This window comes from Lactuca virosa, chromosome 2 (genome assembly GCF_052849685.1).
Source record: "Lactuca virosa cultivar CGN04683 chromosome 2, Lactuca_virosa_CGN04683_v6, whole genome shotgun sequence".
NCBI classification, from domain to species: Eukaryota; Viridiplantae; Streptophyta; class Magnoliopsida; order Asterales; family Asteraceae; genus Lactuca; species Lactuca virosa.
In genome coordinates this window covers 270326115-270346891 of record NC_136427.1, presented here as the reverse complement: position 1 = coordinate 270346891, position 20777 = coordinate 270326115, and the positions used below count along the sequence as shown (strand labels likewise).

The 20777-nt window shown below is 34.1% G+C and overlaps 1 protein-coding gene across 1 annotated transcript; it reads left to right on the top strand.

Moving 5' to 3' along the window:
* The first annotated feature begins 13616 nt into the window (after nucleotides 1–13616).
* LOC145161066 (uncharacterized) lies at nucleotides 13617–15798 on the top strand. The gene is made up of 4 exons (XM_079080505.1): nucleotides 13617–14040; nucleotides 14121–14241; nucleotides 14394–14779; nucleotides 15435–15798. Exons 1-4 carry the CDS (start codon nucleotides 14006–14008, stop codon nucleotides 15781–15783), a joined length of 891 nt encoding a protein of 296 aa, XP_078936631.1. The 5' UTR covers nucleotides 13617–14005; the 3' UTR covers nucleotides 15784–15798.
* Nucleotides 15799–20777: the final 4979 nt, after the last annotated feature.

Here is a 20777-nt window from a genome sequence, read left to right as displayed (position 1 = left end):
ATGAAACAGTGACTTGTGTTGATAGCCTAGGAAATAGTGTACTTAATATTGACTTGTCTAATAGTGTAGACAAGGCATGCTTGTGGCATTGTCGTCTTGGACACATTAACAAGAAACGCATAGCCCAACTCCAAAAGGATGGAGTGTTGGAATCATTTGACCTAAAGTCAGATGATATGTGTGAATCTTGTCTTTTGGGAAAGATGACAAAATCACCATTCACAGGGTCTTGTGAAAGAGGTGAAGGTCTGTTGGATCTCATACACACAGATGTGTGTGGGCCCTTCAGATCAACTACAAGAGAAGCTAATCGATTCTATGTGACTTTCACTGACGATTATAGCAGATATGGATATATCTACTTGATCAAGCATAAGTCAGAAACTTTTGAAAAGTTCAAAGAGTTTAAGCATGAAGTCGAAAATCAATTGGGCAGAAAGATAAAGATACTTAGATCCGATAGAGGCGGGGAGTATCTTAGTATCGAGTTCAACGACTATCTGAAAGAATGTGGGATAGTCTCACAATTGACTCCTCCTAGGACACCACAGTTAAATGGTGTAGCTGAGAGGCGCAATCGAACCTTGTTAGACATGGTTCGTTCTATGATGAGTCGGGCTTCGCTTCCTATTCACTTCTGGGGGTATGCCTTAGAGACAGCCGCCCACATCCTCAATCTTGTCCCTACAAAGAAGGTTGCCAAAACACCTCACGAAATGTGGACAGGGAAAGTTCCCTCGTTAGCACATATTAAAGTCTGGGGTTGTGAAGCTTTCGTAAGACGAGAGACTCACGACAAGCTAGCAGCTAGAAGTGAGAAATGTGTTTTCATTGGTTACCCAAAGCAGTCTTTTGGATATTTGTTCTACAGGCCTAGTGAGAACGTGGTCTTTGTAGCACGAAGAGGAGTCTTTCTTGAAAGAGAGCTCATATTCAAAGAGGACAGTGGGAGCACTATTGACCTTGAAGAAATTCAAGAGTCAGCCAATGAAGGAACCTTAGATGACACTAGCATTCAACCAGAGGAAACAGTTCCTGTTGAACCAATTGATAACTCATTACCTCTTAGAAGATCCACTAGGGTGAGTGTGCCACCTGAGTTGTATGGTTTTCATATTACTTCAGATGGTGACACATTCATAAGTGACAGAACACTGGTAAACTTAGATGAACCAGTCACTTATAAGGAAGCAATGGCAGGCCCAGAGGCTTCCAAGTGGAAAGAGGCAATGGACAGCGAGATTAAGTCCATGTATGACAACCAAGTTTGGAATTTGGTTGATAGTGCACCAGGTCGCAAGACAGTTGGGTGCAAATGGATCTTCAAGAAGAAGACAGACATGGATGGGAATGTGCACACATTCAAAGCTCGACTGGTTGCAAAAGGTTTCACTCAAACCCCAGGGGTTGACTATGATGAGACCTTCTCACCAGTAGCTAAGATTAAATCTATTAGGATATTGCTCGCCATAGCTGCCTTCCATGATTATGAAATCTGGCAGATGGATGTCAAAACTGCTTTCCTTAATGGGAAGTTGGCTGAAGATGTTTACATGAGTCAGCCAGAGGGTTTTGTTGATGCAAAGTTCCCCAATAGAGTGTGCAAGCTTGAGAAATCCATTTATGGATTGAAACAAGCATCTCGCAGTTGGAATCTTTGCTTCCATGAGAAAATCAAAGAGTTTGGTTTCTCTAGAAGTGAAGATGAGTTTTGTGTGTATATCAAGGCTAGTGGGAGTATAGTAACTTTTCTGGTGTTATATGTCGATGACATATTACTCATTGGTAACGATGTTCCAACCTTGAAAGAAGTTAAGTCTTGGCTTGGAAAGTGTTTTGCCATGAAAGACCTTGGAGAAGCTGCCTATATTCTTGGGATTAGAATATTGAGAGATAGAAAGAAGAGACTAATTGGACTTAGTCAGAGCACATACTTGGATAAGGTACTAAAGAGGTTTAGTATGGAAAACTCCAAGAAGGGAGAGCTACCTATCCAGAGCAATACCAAATTGAGTAAGACTCAATGCCCGAGTACAGATGTTGAAATAGATGACATGAGTCGTGTACCTTATGCTTCCGCTGTCGGATCGATCATGTACGCTATGACATGTACTCGCCCTGATGTGGCATTTGCTTTGAGCATGGTCAGTCGCTATCAGGGAAACCCAGGTAGAGCTCATTGGGTAGCAGTTAAGAATATACTCAATTATTTGCGAAGGACAAAGGACTGGGTCCTTGTGCTTGGTGGCAGTGATACTTTGAGAGTAGATGGTTACAGTGATGCCAGCTTTCAGACGGATAGAGATAACTTCCGTTCTCAGTCAGGCTGGGTGTTTTTACTGAATGGAGGAGCAGTTACTTGGAAGAGTTCCAAGCAAAATACGGTGGCTGATTCTACTTGTGAATCAGAGTACATAGCAGCAAGTGAAGCGTCGAAAGAAGCAGCTTGGTTGAGGAACTTCATCGGGGATCTCGGAGTTGTTCCAACCATCCAGGAGCCTATGGAACTGTTCTGCGATAATGAAGGAGCGGTTGCCTTGACAAAGGAACCAAGAGATCATGGTAAGACCAGACATATCGACAGAAAGTACCATTTCATCAGACATAGAGTAGAAGAAGGCCATCTTATAGTAAAGAGGGTGTCATCTGAAGATAACCCAGCAGATCCTCTCACAAAGGGTCTGAGTAGGGCTAAGCATATTCAGCATGCTCGGAGCATAGGACTGAAAGATCATATTAGTTTTAGTAGTTAGATTAGTTTTTGAAACTTGTAACAAAGTAAATGTAATTGACTTTTGGTGATTAAATAATAAAGTATTATTTATAAGTTTGGCTACTACCTTTTGTCGATTGTTTATTATTGTGTTTCATTTTTGCATGTTTTACTTCCTGAATAATGAGATTATTCAAACTCCACAGTCGCTCGTACTCTTGGAAGTAAGTAGTGAATTAAGACTGTCATGAATTGGATTGCAGATTGTCTAAGGATAGACATGGCAATAGAATTGCTGCAATGTTCATGAGTACTCAGAAATTGAGATTTGAGTATTGGATAAACCCTCGCTCAGAGTATTACTTCATGGAATTCATCACGAGTAATACTGAGACGATAATATCTTATAATCTTGAAACGAAGATATATGAGTTGTAATTTACAAGTCGGTTGTGCATTGGTGATACGAAAACGCATCAGTAACTTGGTGTTATAAAACGTATTGTCATGCATAATTTGATGAGTAAAAGATACAAGCATATGAGTCAACGTTTATTCGTTCCTTTTGCCCTAACAGGAAAAGCGATATATGTGGGCCCCTCGATGATTTGGTGTTGACTTATGTGCTGGGCCCAGCCAGGACTAAATTGATGTGTTCGATTAGAAGTCCTACATCATCACAAATCAGGAATCGGGAAACATAGATTCTGGACAAACAGATTGATTACATTCCATGTCTTTTGTCTGGGGATATCAAGCAGAATGAAGGGTTATATGATCACTTATCTTAGGACACGTAACTGACTGGGTCAGAGTTCGGCAGCAGCTTTTTGGAAGCTACAATTTGCTGGTCAAATTTAGAAGGCATACTAGCAATTATAGTTACAGACTTATCCAAGTGGGAGACTGTTGGATTAGGTGTCTAAGCCCATAACTATAATTGGTATGTACTTGAATTGATAGCAGCACAGTCCTTTTGGGTTGCCCTCAACCTAGCAACTGGACAAGGAAATTATGAAAGGAGAGATATTAATTTATAAGATTAATAAATTAATATATATATATATATATATATATATATATATATATATATATATAAATGATTTATTAATATGTTAATGGATTAATATATTAATTAGAAATCATTATGTTTAATTAATTGTTAGCCAGAAATTAATCAGAATTGATTTTGGGGTTAAAAGAATTAATTATAAGGTGCAGGGACTAGTTTGCAATTATCTAATAGTTGAGTGGAAGGCTCTAGAAACCCCTTGGAAGAGGGTGGACGAAATCTTTAGGGGAAACCCTAATAATTTCGTCCATAGGGGCTTGGATAAGGCCCTTGGGTTTGCTTAGGCCCTAAGCAAAGGATAACTAGGGTTTCCCTTAAACCTTAAATCCCTCAGCTATATAAGGAGCCTCCTGGTTCATGTTTTTGGTCACTCTTTCTTTTGAAGAAACCCTAAGGCCGAGATTTTGCATACTCCCTCTCCTCTCTCTCTTCTACTTTCCTTCTTGCTAGTTTGGGTGTGATTCCATTAGAGGCATTACACTTGTGGTGCTAAAGCTTCCAAGAAGATCAAGATCAAGATCAAGGGATTATCAATTGTTTGCTATAACAATTGAAAGGTATGTAAACCCTAAACCCTAGTTTGTTAATTTCGAAATTAGCCTCTCTCCTCTAGGGTTCTTGTTTTGCAATTCAAAGTTGTATGTTCAATAGTTAAAACATAGATCCAAAGTAGGTTGCATGTGAACTTAGGAATTGTTTCTAGTTTATTTGTTGTACCTAAAACCCATCAATTTTGAGATACATGATTTATGGTTTTATTAATGATTTAAAATGAAATTTTTGGACAGTATTTTTGGGATGTTTCATAGGAGCTGGGCTCTGCAGGTTCAGAACTTCGTTGCTAAATCTTTCTAAGAAAGATTTTTGCAGCGCTTTAGCGCTCACCTTAGTATACTAAAACTACAGAAAGAGAAGTTGAATCACGAGGGACCGAAATGCTCGGGGGATAAAAAGAGAAAGACTCTTGAATCAAGAGAATGGTGCAAGAAATATGAGAGCCTGGAGGCACTTATTTATAGTAATTGAATTTTCAAAAACTACCATCTATATTTACTTAATGGCTTTATAGTTATATAAACGACTAAATACACCTTTATAATACTATTTTAAATAGATTTAACGATATTTATACTAAACTAATGTCGAAAGTACTCAACACTAGTCTTATAACGACCACATCGTCGATACCTTTCTAATGATATATACATATGTATACGTATATATGATTTATACTTTATTTTAATACGTAAATATTCTATTATAATTTATAACTCATTCATACGAACTCCGTTTTTTACATTCTTTATATCCACGCATAGCTATCGACGAGATCTACAACTTTCGTTTAGACTCCGTCGGCTAATTTTGATTTATTTTTCGTCCATATTTTTATAAAATTAAATGATTTTGCTAAAATCATAACAATCTCATACGGACTCCGTTTTTGACATTCTTTTTCTCAAAATTCCTATTTTAAGGAGTACTACGATTTTTGTTTTGGTGGCATTAGCTAAAAGTCAATCATTCTCTTCGTAGCTTTTTACGTCACACATTCCTTGTGCGCGGCTGACTTTTATATCTTATAAAAATCATATCTAATTCATACAGATTCGGATTTCGACGAAATTCATATTTTCGGGATCGGGAAGACATGTACTTTCTAAATATATAATAATATATATATATATATATATATATATATATATATATATATATATATGTTTTGGCGCACTTATTTTTACGATTTACAGACGATTCAACTGATTTTTCCTATTTTATTATATTATAATAATCATGAAACATATAGTATTCATATAATTCTTCTTTATTACATCAAATAGGTTACAATTATTTACCTTAAATATTACTTTGGTTAAGATTATTTATCCTAGATAATCTTATATAAAAAAAACATTTTTAACGTTTATTATATCTTAGTTGACTGGCCCGAATCTGCGGGTGTTACATCCATCATATAGGCAACAAATCCAGAACATCTCAGCTGAAGATAGCATCTTGCCCTAGCCACTGAACATAGAACTGCCCCACGTTGAACACCCTCTCCCTGAATCACCAACTCTCCCCCACTTGGTGTCCGGATACGCACCAACTTTTGCTCACAATTAATCATTACCCCATTGGGGCTCAACCAATTCATCCCTACTATAACTTCCAAAAACGCTCTCGTAATTTCCATCGGAGGTGTGTAAGTGCCTCAACGGTTCGATTCGGTTTTACGCGATTAAAGAAAACTAGTGTTTTGCTGTCTGTTTTCTTAAAACTGTCGTATCTTTTGCATACGAACTCCGTTTTGGACGTTCTTTATATTTTCAGAAACAGGGGAACATGTACTATAAAATTTGAATGTTTGTTTTGCTCAAAACTGCTTAATACGAAATTTCAGTTTTCCAGACACATTAATCAGTGTTGAAGTTTGAGTTGTATGATTCGTTTGACAGTTTACACATTTGGAAGTAAGGTATCATTTAACATCTTATAATATTTGAAATAAATTCATTTATTTTACATTAGATGCACTAAAACTGAATGAGTTAAATTACAAACATATTTACTGTAATTTAGTTGTTCGTAATCTATGACCTAAATTTCGGGATGTCACACATCATCACCCTTGGCCTTGTTCTTCTTAACATCCATCGGATATTTAGGGAAGCTACGTTTCCAATGGCCCTTCTCTTTGCAGTAGTATCAAATGGCTTCCTTAGGGTCATTCGTCAATGGTATGTCAGAAATGTCCTTTTTAGGATTGGAATTGGGAGCACCCACTTTTCCTTTTCGTTTTTCCCTTAACATTCGGATGAGAGGAACTCTTTCCTCTTGACACCACCTTCCTCAATATCCATCACAGGAGTGGTTGAAATTGTGTTCCTAGGTGGAACAATGCTTTCTTCAGTTGTCTTAAGCATCCCATGTAGCTTCATGATACTCTTCTCTAAACCGTTCATATAGTAGTTCATAGTGAACTTCTTATATGCACTAGTCAAATAGTTGAGAATGACATAAATAGCTAACTCTTGAGTAAATGGGAATCTAACACGGTCAAGTTTGTCAAAGTACCCATTTAGCTTTAGAACGTGGGTACTCACAGAACCACCCCCTGTCGCTTACAACCTAGAATTGATTGCATCACCTTGAATCTCCCAGTTCGAGCTTGCTCTTGGAATATTTCTTTGAGCTGCTCGTTCATTTCGTACGCCCCAAGGTTCTTGCAACTCTTTTAGAGTTCAGAGTACATGGTCTCCAACATCAGACACGAGAGTGATAAAGATGATTTTCATGTTTGGTTGCTTCTTCTTCAGTAGCATCATCAGGAAGTTCCTCTTCAAGATACTTGTCTAAAACACACTCCTTCTTTTCATACCTCAAAGTAATCCTCGGGTTACGAACCTAATCAAGGTAGTTAGGACCAGTGAGCTTATCTCACGAGAGGAGGAGGAGTAGCACCATTAGTCATCTATTTAAGAAAATAGAACACAATTAGTTTGATCAAGAAATCCTTTTATTATAATTACCCAACACAATTTATTAATGAAAATGCTAGGATCCATATTTGGCTTCACAATGTAAAGTGGATTAGCCGAAAATTACAAAATGAAGTTATTTAGGTGGACAAACTAATGTCGATCTCAATCTCTATGAGATTCCTAGAAGACAATATTTATTGACTTATGCCAATAGCATGTTAATCTCTTCTAATTCTCATTTGAAAATCATGACTGGATTAGCCGAGTATCATGAATCCAAATGGTGAATTGACCATGCGAAGTTACAATGATATTCGGCTCAAGTAACGCTTGAGAATCGCGATCAACATATACCTTTATTTTACTATATTCTTCTCTTGACGAGCCGGTAAACCACACACACTTACATCAGAAAGAATATACCACAAGGCGTAATTTCCATGGGAAGCATAAGATTCACATTGTTATTATAAAACATGATATAGTTTTATTACTTATAGAGTTAATACCTTTAACTTTGCACAATTGTCCTATCAAACCCTTTCGATAACTCTACTTCAAAATGAAAGAAGGCGGTGAGGGTGGCGCGCAATAAATGCCACTTAAAAGCCGATCTCATTAGGAATTAAAGAGACTTGTCTTAAACCTTCCTTATAGCAATCAAAGTGGATGATCCTAGTCGAGGTAAGACTAACAATGCACATTTTAAGAAATATGTGAGAACGCAATGTTTGTAGATGATATGATACATATAAATACAATTTTACAATAATATATACATATATATATATATATATATATATATATATATATATATATATATGCACACACACATACATTTAACTTGATATGTCTTTTTAATTCAATTAACTAAAAGTCAAAAATTAAATTTTAAGTGCCTTAATCTTTTGACTTTTAATTAATCTTATAGTTAAATCAAATATACTTTATATTTTAGCATAAAGGCTAGTGTGTATGTGTTTATAATCGAAAAAAAATGAGCAACCAAAAAATAAAAACAAATTTATTTGGAACTTCAGGTTCCACGATGTGGGGAATGAACAACTACGCCGTGGCATACAGAAAATATATGTTATTTATTAAATTATTATTTTGGTTCTCAGCAGCTTGCCACGACGTAGCCAAGAAGAGACCACGACGTAGCGACGAAGACAGTCACGATCCAGACCGAGCCCATGGCATGGTGGAGGACCAGCCACGACGTGATGAAGAGGCAGAACGACTAAAACGTTGTTTTTCAAGCATAAACAGATTCGATTTCAACCAGGGCAAATTTCTAGACTTTTAAAACGATTTAAAACAGAAACTATACACATACAAACCCTAACATACTTGTCAAGACAAAGTCTAAGTGCAATAGACTTGAGTTAACCTAGGCTATGATACCACTGGAGGGTTTCTAGACTCATAAAGATCAATAACTGGGCAGCGGAAACATAAATAATTCTGATCAAATATTTAAAACTGGATAGATCTAACTCAACTAATCTATGCAACTTTGATAGGACACACAAAGTATGAAAAACATACATTTGATTTCTTTGAAGGTTTCTTCTTTTGATGAGACAGTTGATTGGACTAGAGAACCCAACATAGAGTACCTCTTCTATAATCGCACCTAAGAAGCAAACAGAAAATAGATCCAAGCAATCCTCGAACTATGAACTTTAAACAGAATCGATATCTTGATTATGTTCGTCGACCACAATGTGAAGAACACCTTTCCACGGCGTGGGAACTGCACTTTGGGATTCTTTAGGGTTTTGAGGATTCCAAACTATATAAGCTGGTAGGAATATTTCACATATGCCAAAACCAGATAATTACCAAACTTAAATGTAATTATCTATTTATAGAGAGGTGGTTTGAAACCCTACAGATAATTACCAAACTTAATTGTAATATTCCTTTATTTACTATAAATTAATCAAACTATTAATTAATTAACAAAATAAGTCCCTCAAATAATTATCTTTTCAGATCTGCTTCATTTTTGTTCTTGCGTGTAACCCAAAAGGACATTGTTATTTATAGTAATATTTTCGGGCTTTGTTATGGCTATGGATACTTATCTCCATCAGTGAGAACCATGGTGGCTTTATTATAAATCCAGGTACGGTGCCAATGATGCGGCATCAGAACCCGATCATCGGGTCTTGCGTGTTGGATCTGGATCGTGGATTGGAGATGAGTGTCGTTAGTTGGTTCCCGATGGGATTCCTAACTACAACAGGTAACAAGAACGTTAGAAACTCCCTAGGAATTGTGCCTTGGGAGTAGGCTCCGATGATCTAGTTAGATCGGTGTATGAGGAGATGGTTTCTCCTGGCCGGTGAGAACCACCTTGGTATATTGGGAGTGTGTATGGGTGTGACATCCCCAAATTCACGGTCATTTTAAAAATTTTATTTATGTTTATTTGAAAATCAGAGTATTCATTTTTAAAGAATAATGTTGCGGAATTTGTTCCCATAAAAACATGATAAATATATTATTAAAGCATTTCCGAAGAAATGTATTTTGTTTTTATTAAAACTTTGGGATGTCATCGTTAATACAGAAACATAAGTATAAACAGGTCTTACATTCATTTACACTAGTGATATACATCTCCTTTAATCACTCAGTGTAATATAGTTTCGTATCGACATCTGTGATACAAATAAACTGAGTGGGTCAGGTTGGGAAACCTGGTGAGTACATAGGGTTTTCAACCCACAATAATATAATTAATATATTTAATCATCAAACAATGAACCCAATTACCCATCCTCATTATCTTCTTTATTCTTAAGGATCTACCCTAAGAATCATCTATCCTTCATTTATTCATTCCTAAGGATCTTCCTAAGGAATAGGCACGAAGTCTATCACTGCCTATGGCACAGCTGCCAATGTTATCTGTTAGGCGCAGCTGCCAATATTATCATTTAGGCGCAGCTGCCAGGATTATGACGTTCTCTATTAGACGCAGCTGCCGATATTATCATTTAGGTGCAGCCGCCAGAATTATGATGTTCTCTATTAGGCGCAGCTGCCAATATTATCATTTATATCATCTTTTATCCCTCATCATTTATCTACCCATGTTCTACCCAACATATTCGTAGATTTAAAATACATATACAGTTTAAATCATTTAAAACATGTATAAATCGTTCATCCAGCATAGATATCAGGAACACAGATAATATGTACACATAGCATGTAATTTATAGTAAATATTTCATATCTATGTATAAGATGAAAGTAACTATGCACTCATCTTAGTAGCGTGATTTGATGGAATTTAAATAGAAACGGTCAGTGGTTCATGATCGCCGGGCTCGGGACAAGGAATGCCTTCCGCAAACGAGAGAGAGAGAGAGAGAGAGAGAGAGAAAATAATTTGGTGTAAGAAGTGTTAGCGTTGAGCTTGCTATTTATATGCTGTTTTGGGCTCTCTCACGTCGTGAGAATCAATGCTCACGTCGTGAGGCCTGGATGCATCACCTCGTAGACTTGTCATTTGCGTTTCTAGCTTCGAAAGGTGTCTGGATGACTTCTCACGTCGTGATAATACATGCTCACGTTGTGAGCCCTGACAGATTAGGGTTTCTGCCACGTGTCATGCTCTCACACAACTACCTCTTCGGAAGGTCATAACTTTTGCATACGAGATCCGTTTTTGACATTCTTTACATCCACGCGTAGGTGGAGACGTACTCTACAAGTTTTGTTAAGATCACTAAGGCTAAAAAGTACTTTATCGTAAACTCACTTTTTACGATTCCCGGTGTCGTGCCGGTTTTGTCACGAAACTTCGACATGTCATAACTTCTTCGTTATAACTCGGATTTCAGTATTCTTTATATGTACGGAACCCTTGTGACATATACTATAACTTGGTTAAGATTATTTATTCTAAATAACCTTCTATCAAAAAGTCGTTTTTGACGCTTATTGTCTCCAAATTGACTAGCCTGAATCTGCGGGCGTTACAATGGGCATAATGGAGGTTGATGGTGAAGGAGATGATCTAGAGATCAGAAAGAGATTCTTCTTCATGGAGGAGGAAACATTGTATTTATAAGGGACAGTTAGGTCAATAGGAATTAGATTAGGCCTTCGGTCAACCCAATTTATGCTCAGCTGGCTGGCAGCAGCGCTAGCCAGTCGGGCGGTCGCGTAGTGCTGCAAGGCAGGCAATGTTACGACCAGCCATGGTTGGCCAGCACTGTTGCCACGCAGCCAAGTCGTCAAGCTATTGGGTCATGCGGATGGAGGAGGCCGAAGCCGAGCCCGGTGCAAGGTCGAAGCACCAAAATATCTCGCCCAAATCCAATAAGAGATTGTGCACCACCCACGATTATCTGCGAAAAGGCACATCCGGTATAAACACATAAACCGTACAAGGTGACAGACATTATCCCATCCTCCAACTCTATGAATATGTCTTCCATATGAGGTATCAAGCAAATAACACAACATTATCCCCTTACTTATCTCTAAAGCTCACATACACTTTCTTATAAACGTCTAACTTAAGTGTAGGACTTTAATCCCAGGATCTTCCCATATTACACCTGACTAGTGTTCCCATTTTTGATCAACAGGTCTTGGAACATCTCTCAACATCAAGAGGATCCTAACTCTCACTCCATCGTTCATCTTTAACATCTTCCCTCCAAGACTTGGTTGCATCATGTAAGAACTATATATTTTACTCTAAAATATAAAATTATATATCTAATTTTGTTGCATTAGGTTTTTGTGATAAGTTATAGGTTTAAGGCAACCGGTTACCCACATGTAAACATAGATTGTTGTATATTCGAGTATCTATAGCTTACTCATACCACATATCCAAATCTATATATTGTTTTGAATAAAAACTTGTGAAAAAACATAAGTATCCATGTACATGCGAGTATCTATAGTTTACTCACACCGCATATCCAAATCTATGTATTGTTTTGAATACAAACTTGTGAAAAAACATAAGTATCCATGTATTGTCTTTGAACACGATTTTTCTTAATACATTATATAGCGTGATACTGCAAATAATATATGTGTCAAAGAAAGCATACAAAATCTTTAGGACTCGTGAAGTAGCGAAGGTTGGGCCAAAGCGTGTGTATGAGTACTCATTCTCTAGTTTAAAATGTGAGTCAGGAGTAGTTTTTTCCAATACAAGTTAATAATATAACTCGGTTAATAAAGGCCAAGCTACATAACAAAAATGACCAAATCGATTTAGTAATTTTTAAACTTAGTTTTGAACTTATGGTCGTAACTTAAAACTACAAAGGTCTATTCTCTATTGTAATCATATGTCAATGCATGGGTGCACTTTCCACGTATCATGGGTTGCAAGCCTTGATAAAGAAATTAAAATAGATTGATATAAAGAAGGTGGGCATGGTATGGTATCATAAATATGTGGGGCAAGTCTTGTGTTTTTTAAATTAAATCACATTTTCATCCATGTTTAAGTATTCAGCATGAACTAAATGCTTATCATTGAACTGGTGTTACCAAACCATTACCCACTATGCTTGCCTTTTGAAGTGGTAAAATTGGTGATCATCCACCATAATGATCGTGTTGGTGTACTTCTAAGTTCTAACTTCTAAGGCACTTCTAGGCTCATCTGGCAATGATGACTCTTTGTTGTTCTACACTACATACAAATTAATAAATCATCAAGGATCTGTATTGATAGAAATGTCTTTTTTAAATTTAATATGCATGTGATTAATATTTTTTATTGTTTATTAAATAATTATTCTTATAAAAAAATCAAATACTAACAAAACTTGAATAGTTTGGTCAACTTTTCATTAGTATAATAATGTTTTTAAAATTAATTTCAAGTATAAATAATGATTGAAATTGTTTTGTTACAAAGTTTGTTCAGAAAACTTATGCAACTATAATCGAATGTTAGTGAGCAAGACATCATTACTTACATAGTTATTTTGATTAGAACCGTCAAAAAAAGCAATCTAAAAATTGGAGTTGTCAATCCACCATGCAACAGACAACTTGACTTTGTGTGTGTTAAGTTGCAATCGTGGATGCTTTCTTAATTAACATCCTAATAAACAAAGACTATAAATAATAGTGAATTAATGTCAAATAGTATACTAATACAACATGGCTCCCAGTTAAATTTTTGAAAAATTGAAACTTATGAGACGGATCTTTTGTCTTATCAAATAGTATACTTCACATACCTCATAGTTATTTTGTTAAGAATCATAACATGACAGAATGTTTGTTACCTTAAAATGTAGTTTTCCTTTATAGGGTCATTTTTGTGAATAACTTATCATTATTTTGTATTTGGTTTTATGAGAAGATATGGAGGTGAAAGGGAAGGGTCCAAAATTAAAACAAGACCTTCGCAATAAAAGCAACAAGTCACAAGTGAAGCAGCAATGAAGAAGATACAGTTAAAACATGAGCCAAAGAATCACAGACACACCGACTTCTTTCCTCTCCCATCTCTTTCCTTTGTCTCTGTAATAAAAATTATATAAACCCTCTTCGCATCTCTGTTTCTTGTTCAAAAAAAATTCAAATAAAATATATATAAACAACAGCAACTTCAAAGAGAATTTCGCTTTGTTTTGAGCTCTAAATTCTTAGGTGTCGGGTGCAGACATCCGTAGATTTTGTACTGAAAAATCCCGCAAAAAAAGGCCGAAAAACAAGAAGCGAAAATCAATGATGGCTAATGATACCTTCACAGCAAAATGGAGGTGGGTCCTTCTCTTTCTCTCTCTACCCTCTCTCTCATCTCTGATTATCATTAAAACGTGATGTGGGTTTTTGATTTCAGTGACAAAAAGATGGAAGGAGACGAAGGTTTGAGAACTGTGGAGTGTTTAAGAGGCAGATTGCTTGCTGAAAGAGCAGCTTCCAAGGCTGCTAACGATGAATCTGAACAAATTGGCAAAAAGGTTTGCTTTTTTACCCTCATTGTATGTTTCAATCTGTTTTCTCACACTCAAATGTGTATGTGTGTGTGTGTTTCAATAGTGGGTTTGAGTTTGGATTTCTTTACATGCATTGTTTGGTTTGATTTGAGTTTTGTGAAATCTAAATATTGCAGGTGATTGAGCTCGAGAAGCAGTTGCAAATGGAGATCAAATCAAGAAACAAAGCTGAAAAGAGGCTGAAATTTTTGATGAAAAAGCTTAATTCTCTGAACATATCATATGTTTCAGCAGATGAATCTTCAAGTTTTTCTGAAAAAAGTGAGATTTCATCTGTTTCATCGTCTTCCAGATCTCAAGATCAGATGGAGTTGCAGAAGACCCAATTTAGTAACAAAGCGGAATGTGTCACGGACACTGGTGAAAGACATAATTGCCCTTCACATGATGATAATCAGGGGTCTTTAGACGAGGCTATTTCTGGAGATTCCAATACAAACGTGATTCAATCCAGTCAAAAAGATGGTGACAAAGATGCTTTAAACAAAGATGAAAACAATGGGTATGTTTCTTGGATTTAGAATTTGATTGACAAGACATTTAAATTTTTAATTATTGTCATTTTAGATTTTATGGTATAATGTATAATCTTATTATTATTTTTTTATGTATTTCTGTCAACATAGACTATATATTTAATAAGTTTAAAATAAGATGTTTGTAGATAAAATAGATTTTTGCCCATGGATTAGGTTAGCAAATTGTCACGTAACAAATTGCACTTGACTTTTGAAAGTCAAACAAAATATTGTATTACTTGAAATTTTTGACAAGGATAATTTATAATATTTTAGATAACATGGATTACATATATTTTATATATTAAAAAGATACAGGAGTTACTTAAAATTGCGAATATGAAAAATGTTATATCATATATAATTAATATTGTATCATATATAAATTCCTAAAACTAATGAAAATTTGACTTATTTTTATTTTTTGTCTTTAAATATAATATGTGAAATCATATATTTCCCAGATTAAAAGATGATAATAGAAACATTTTGAAACTTCTTAAGCTTCTTTAATAAGAAAAATATTGGGTGCGACTGTTTAAATAATGTTTCAAAGACATAGTATGTCGTATATCGTGTATTGTAACCATTTATCACAAAATCTTTTGTTTCTTCTAATATTCGATCTTTATGTACTAGATCTAAATCTTCAGTTACAAAGAACATTGATTATGAAGAACATGATCAAGACACGTATTATAATGTCGATAACTCAATGGCATTGGTTATTGTTGAAGAAAAGGCACTTATGACAACAAAACGTGAAGAAGATTGTGATGATAGCTTCAACAACTCCATGGCATTAGTCGTGGTTGATTCGGTTATCAAAGAAGAGAAACAAGATATGCCAATTTCTACTAGCAATGTTAAAGATGTTCTTGATGCTTTAAGGTATGCTAGAGAAAGCCTCAAAGCATCAATGGAGATGAGAAGACACATGAGATCAAGCATTGTTCAAGCTAATAGACTCAATGGGATATCATGTTAAAGTATCATGTTTTAATGGTTTTGTTTATAAAAATACTTATATATATATATATATATATATATATATATATATATATATATATATATATATATATAATAGAGAAATAAATTAAAGAATGAAGACATATCACAAGGGACACTACATATATATATATATATATATATATATATATATATATATATATATATATATATATAATAGAGAAATAAATTAAAGAATGAAGACATATCACAAGGGACACATGAGTAGTGTACCCTCTTTTCCATTGCATGCTGTCTTTGTGAAATTTGTGACAATAGATGCTAGGTTGTGCCGATAACACGTGTATTATGTTGGTATGTTCTTGTCATATTAATTGATATAAATGATCTACTTTAAGAACATTGGTAACATTGTGGACAACATGTTATAATAATATTTTGGTGTCATCTCATATGCCACATCAGTACATCACCAATGATGTTATAACATCAAGTGAGGAAATGATTACCATGTTATTATTATTTTTTTTTTGAACGGCAAATACAAATATATACTAAACTACTCCTAAATTATTTCACATATGTCCACAGTGGGACTTGAACCCTTGATCACAAAGAGAGAGGGCAATACCAGATACCGCTGGACTAAAAGCCCTTTGGTGATTACCATGTTATTAACATGTTATAACACCCATTATTATAGGTAAAAAAAAGTAAATAATTTTTTTTTAATTCAAATGGTCATATTACCGTTCGAAAAAGAGTAGCCAATCAAATTGCTTGTTTTCTCTCGTGCTTGTTACAACCGGAAATGACTTAACATCCTCTTAACGTTTGCCGCCACCTCAGCGATAACGGGAGCATAACATGCCCATACCGGGTGCTCTAAAGCAACAGAATGAAAAAAAATAAAAAAATCAAATATCTTTTATCTCTTATCTTTATTTGTTTTTCTATTTTATACTATCAAGATTAGTACTAAAATTAAAAAAAGAGATTAAAAGAAATTAATAGCATCAATATGTGATTATTTTATATGAATAGAAAGAAAAGATAAAAGAAAATATTTAATTTCTTAAAAAAAAATCATGTTAATTGTATCAATTTTATTAAGGACTTTATGTGAGACATTTAAAATATTTTCTTTGTAAAAAAAAGTATACTATAAAAATATTACTTTATAACTAATAAATCATTTTGTTAATTATATTTATTTTTTATGATGTTAACTGAACATTCAGATATTTAAAAACTAATTATTTAAAGCTTGAATAACTAACAGTTATGAGCAATTTATAAAATGAACTTACTGAAAACCATTATTTTCTTAATTATCAAAATAATAAGCTTTATAAAACAAAATAAGATGTGATATTGTGATGTTCCATTTTGAGGTACGGCTAAAGACGAAAGCCATGAAATTTTATGAAAATACTTTGGGATAATGACTTCAAATGGTAATGTATTTTTTGATTTATACATATTTGGTCATTGAGTTTTTTATTTCGTCCACATTTACCTCTTCAACTTGTTAAACTGTACACATTCAGTCATTATGACCGGCTACTCCAGGTTAGCCGGTAAAAGTTACTTAATATGGTTATATATTTCTCACTTTGTACACATTTAGTCCTTAATATTTTTGTACACATTTAGTCCTTATTAATTTTTTTTGCAAAATAAGACATTTTTGTTTTTGTACTCATTCAGTACTTATGAATGATTTCTTTAGGTTTTTCTCACGAAATCTTACGTGGAACATTCATTAATGAGGTGTTTGGGCCTTTTGATATTTATGTCCATCGCGATCTCGACTACTTGGTTGCTTTGGTCATGCGTTCTGAACATCATAACTTGTTCACACGATCTCAGATTTTAACAATCTTTATATCCATGCGAACGATCTTTATATCCATGCATTCGTATTTTAGTCTACTATAACTTTCATTTAGATTACTCCCATTAAAAAATTATATACTCCCTCCGTCCCAAAATTATTGTCCACGTTTGACTTTTTAAGTCTCTTTTGTTCAACTTTGACCTTAAATAATTTATTTTTTGTTATATAATTTTTTATGCAAGATATATGACTAGATTGTTTTTTAGATGTATTTTCGTTGTTATAAGTTTCATCAAAAATTATATACCACAAATAAAGTTATTTATGGTCAAAGTTGACATGGAAAGACTTCAAAAGTCAAATGTGGACAATAATTTTGGGACGGGGGGAGTATTTTTTACTTACGATTTTTATATCCATACGCAGTGGTGGATTTAGCCTTGTCCTGGTGTTGCATCAGCAACACCCATTTTTTCTGTTCATAGTGGAAAAAACTTCGATTTTTTTCGTTTATACCTATTTTTCATATATATCAGCAACACCTATTTCATATCGGCAACACCTACTATGTATTTCTGCGTCCGCACTGTTAGATAATTATGGGACCACTTCATATATATGTAATGTTATCATTAAATCCAATTATTATGGTAAGAATATAAATTATTGATGGACCGATTTATAGAATATTTACTTACCTTGTGGGTTGAGTTCCCGGTTTGACTTAAGATCCTCAATATCCCTTCCATCTCTCACATTAGGGTTTATATCCATCTATAAATACATGTGATGAGGAGCAAATCAAGACACACGAAAATACACATGTAAATTCATTAGGGTTTGCTAAGGGATCTTAGAGAGAGCTCTTGAGATCAACTGGAAAAACTCAATCCTAGTTCTTCACATCCAAATATCATAATGAAATCAGGTATGTAATCGTTCTTTAAGGTTTAAAGTTTTCTTTTGACAGATTCGAGATTAAGATCTAAAGTTTCCGCTTTTATGTTTTGGATATTAATAATAACCAACAATTGGTATCAGAGCCGTACTCGAATCTGTTACTAGAAAACCTTTTGTTGAAGACATCACCTGCGTTTTTGTTCTTCCTTGTTTTCCGGCGAAATGCAAATAGCCGACTGTGATTTTTTTTTCTTCAAGATAAGAATGTATTTGTTTTTTCGGATTTTGCATACTTTGAGTAGTGGAGATCATCATTCTTGTTTTATAATAATTTGCATGATTTACTCCTGCACTTTAACCATTGGATAAAATTTATAAAATCGGGTAAAAGTATGATCAGGCTCAAGCTTTTCAATTGTGTAAGAAAGACTCAAATAGTCATATTATCACCATCGATAAGAGTATTAATTTCTTATGTGTATTTTTTGAAGAAGCTACATACCATGCTTTGTATATGAATGTGGTCATGAACCTTACTGTTGAAGTTGACCATTTACCGGCAGCTTGTAATCCTTTTGTGATTTGCTTTTGTCCCACAATTTTTTTATTGTTACTCTTATCCTATATTTATTTTGGAAAATTAAAAGAGTACCAAGTATCCATTGGTTTATTACTGTTGATGGTTTATTACTGCTGACAATTAAAATAAAAATAATTTGGTTATACTTAATTTCTGCCAATTGCTTCTGTGTTATGCACACATTTGCTTTTCAAAGTAGTTTCCTATTTAATCTGTCCTATAAACATTATATGTATATATTTGCAAGTGGCGTTTTTTTATAGGATTAATTGATTAATGTTAATTCATATATTGTTTCTTAATTTGTTGTTCATGTGTATGGCATAACTCGAGTTTTGACATGCACTGTTAATAATATATGAAATTATTTTGGTTATCAATAAATTATGTTATGACATTATTTATTTTCTTTGAAAAAATTTATTGACACAATATCTCGTTAGAGTTATATTTTTGTGAAAATTATTTTTTTTAAGAATCTAAATTTTATGGTTTATGTGTTTGTTAATGCAAATATTAATCGATCCAAAGGTAGGTTAATATTTGGCCGAATAAACACACGTTTGATGATAAATATGCGACAATTTTTAGGTTACATGTCATTAATAAGTCAATCCAAAGAGGGGCTTATTAAGTGACATGATATATTGTCAATTTCTATTATCAAAATTTATAGTTTATGTGTTTATTAATGCGGGTATTAGCCGACCCAAAGGTAGACTAATATTTGGCCGAATAAACATATATGTGGTGATAAACATGTGGTGATTGTTTTTTTTTTTTGGTTCCATGTGATTAATAAGTCAATCCAAAGAGGGGCTTGTTAATTGACATTATTTATTGTCAATATTTATCTCTAAAACAAGGTTATCTCTTGCAAGTTAGTAATATTGTCCAAAGACTTGATAGTAATGTTGTGTCGATACCTTATAAAGATGTCATAAATTGAATTTATTGATTACGGTTTATGGATTAATGAGCATAAAAATAGACTTGCTTATGTTTGAATTATGGTATTATATCTGCTAACATTGGTCACATTTTTTATTCATGTACTCAATGAGATTAACTTTGAGGAATGGAATGAGGGCATTATGTTAGTTCTCAATTGCATGGATATTGACCTTGCATTTTTGGATAGAGCAAAATTCTTTGAGGATGTTGAGTTTGGGGGAGAAACAAGGTTAAAACATTGTCCTTAAAGAGGATTCAATCTTGATTCCTATTATTGCTTTCGATAGTATGCAGATTATGAATTAATGATCGACAATGTTATTCAATCTCCTATTCTAAATACACAAACTCAACAACCTCAACTTTGGATATCATATGCGTGGTACCATATTTTTCATCAATTTATTATCTCTTTTGGTTTTGAGGTAAATACAATAGATGATTTTGTGTATCACAGATTAAGTGGGAGTAAATTTATTTTTCTGGTTTTGGGCAGATATCTACACAACTTAAGTTTGGATCACAAGAAAGCAACCAAATGGATTTTGAGATATTTATATATAACAAAAGGCTATATGCTCAACAATAGGAAATTCAGATGCTTTGGAGATCATTTTTATTAAGAATGTGAATTTATTAGATGTCAAAATGGTTACTGATCCATATCAATATACTTTTACATTTTAGCATGATGAGCCATTTCATGGAATAGATTTCGGTAGCTTCTTCCATAATGGCA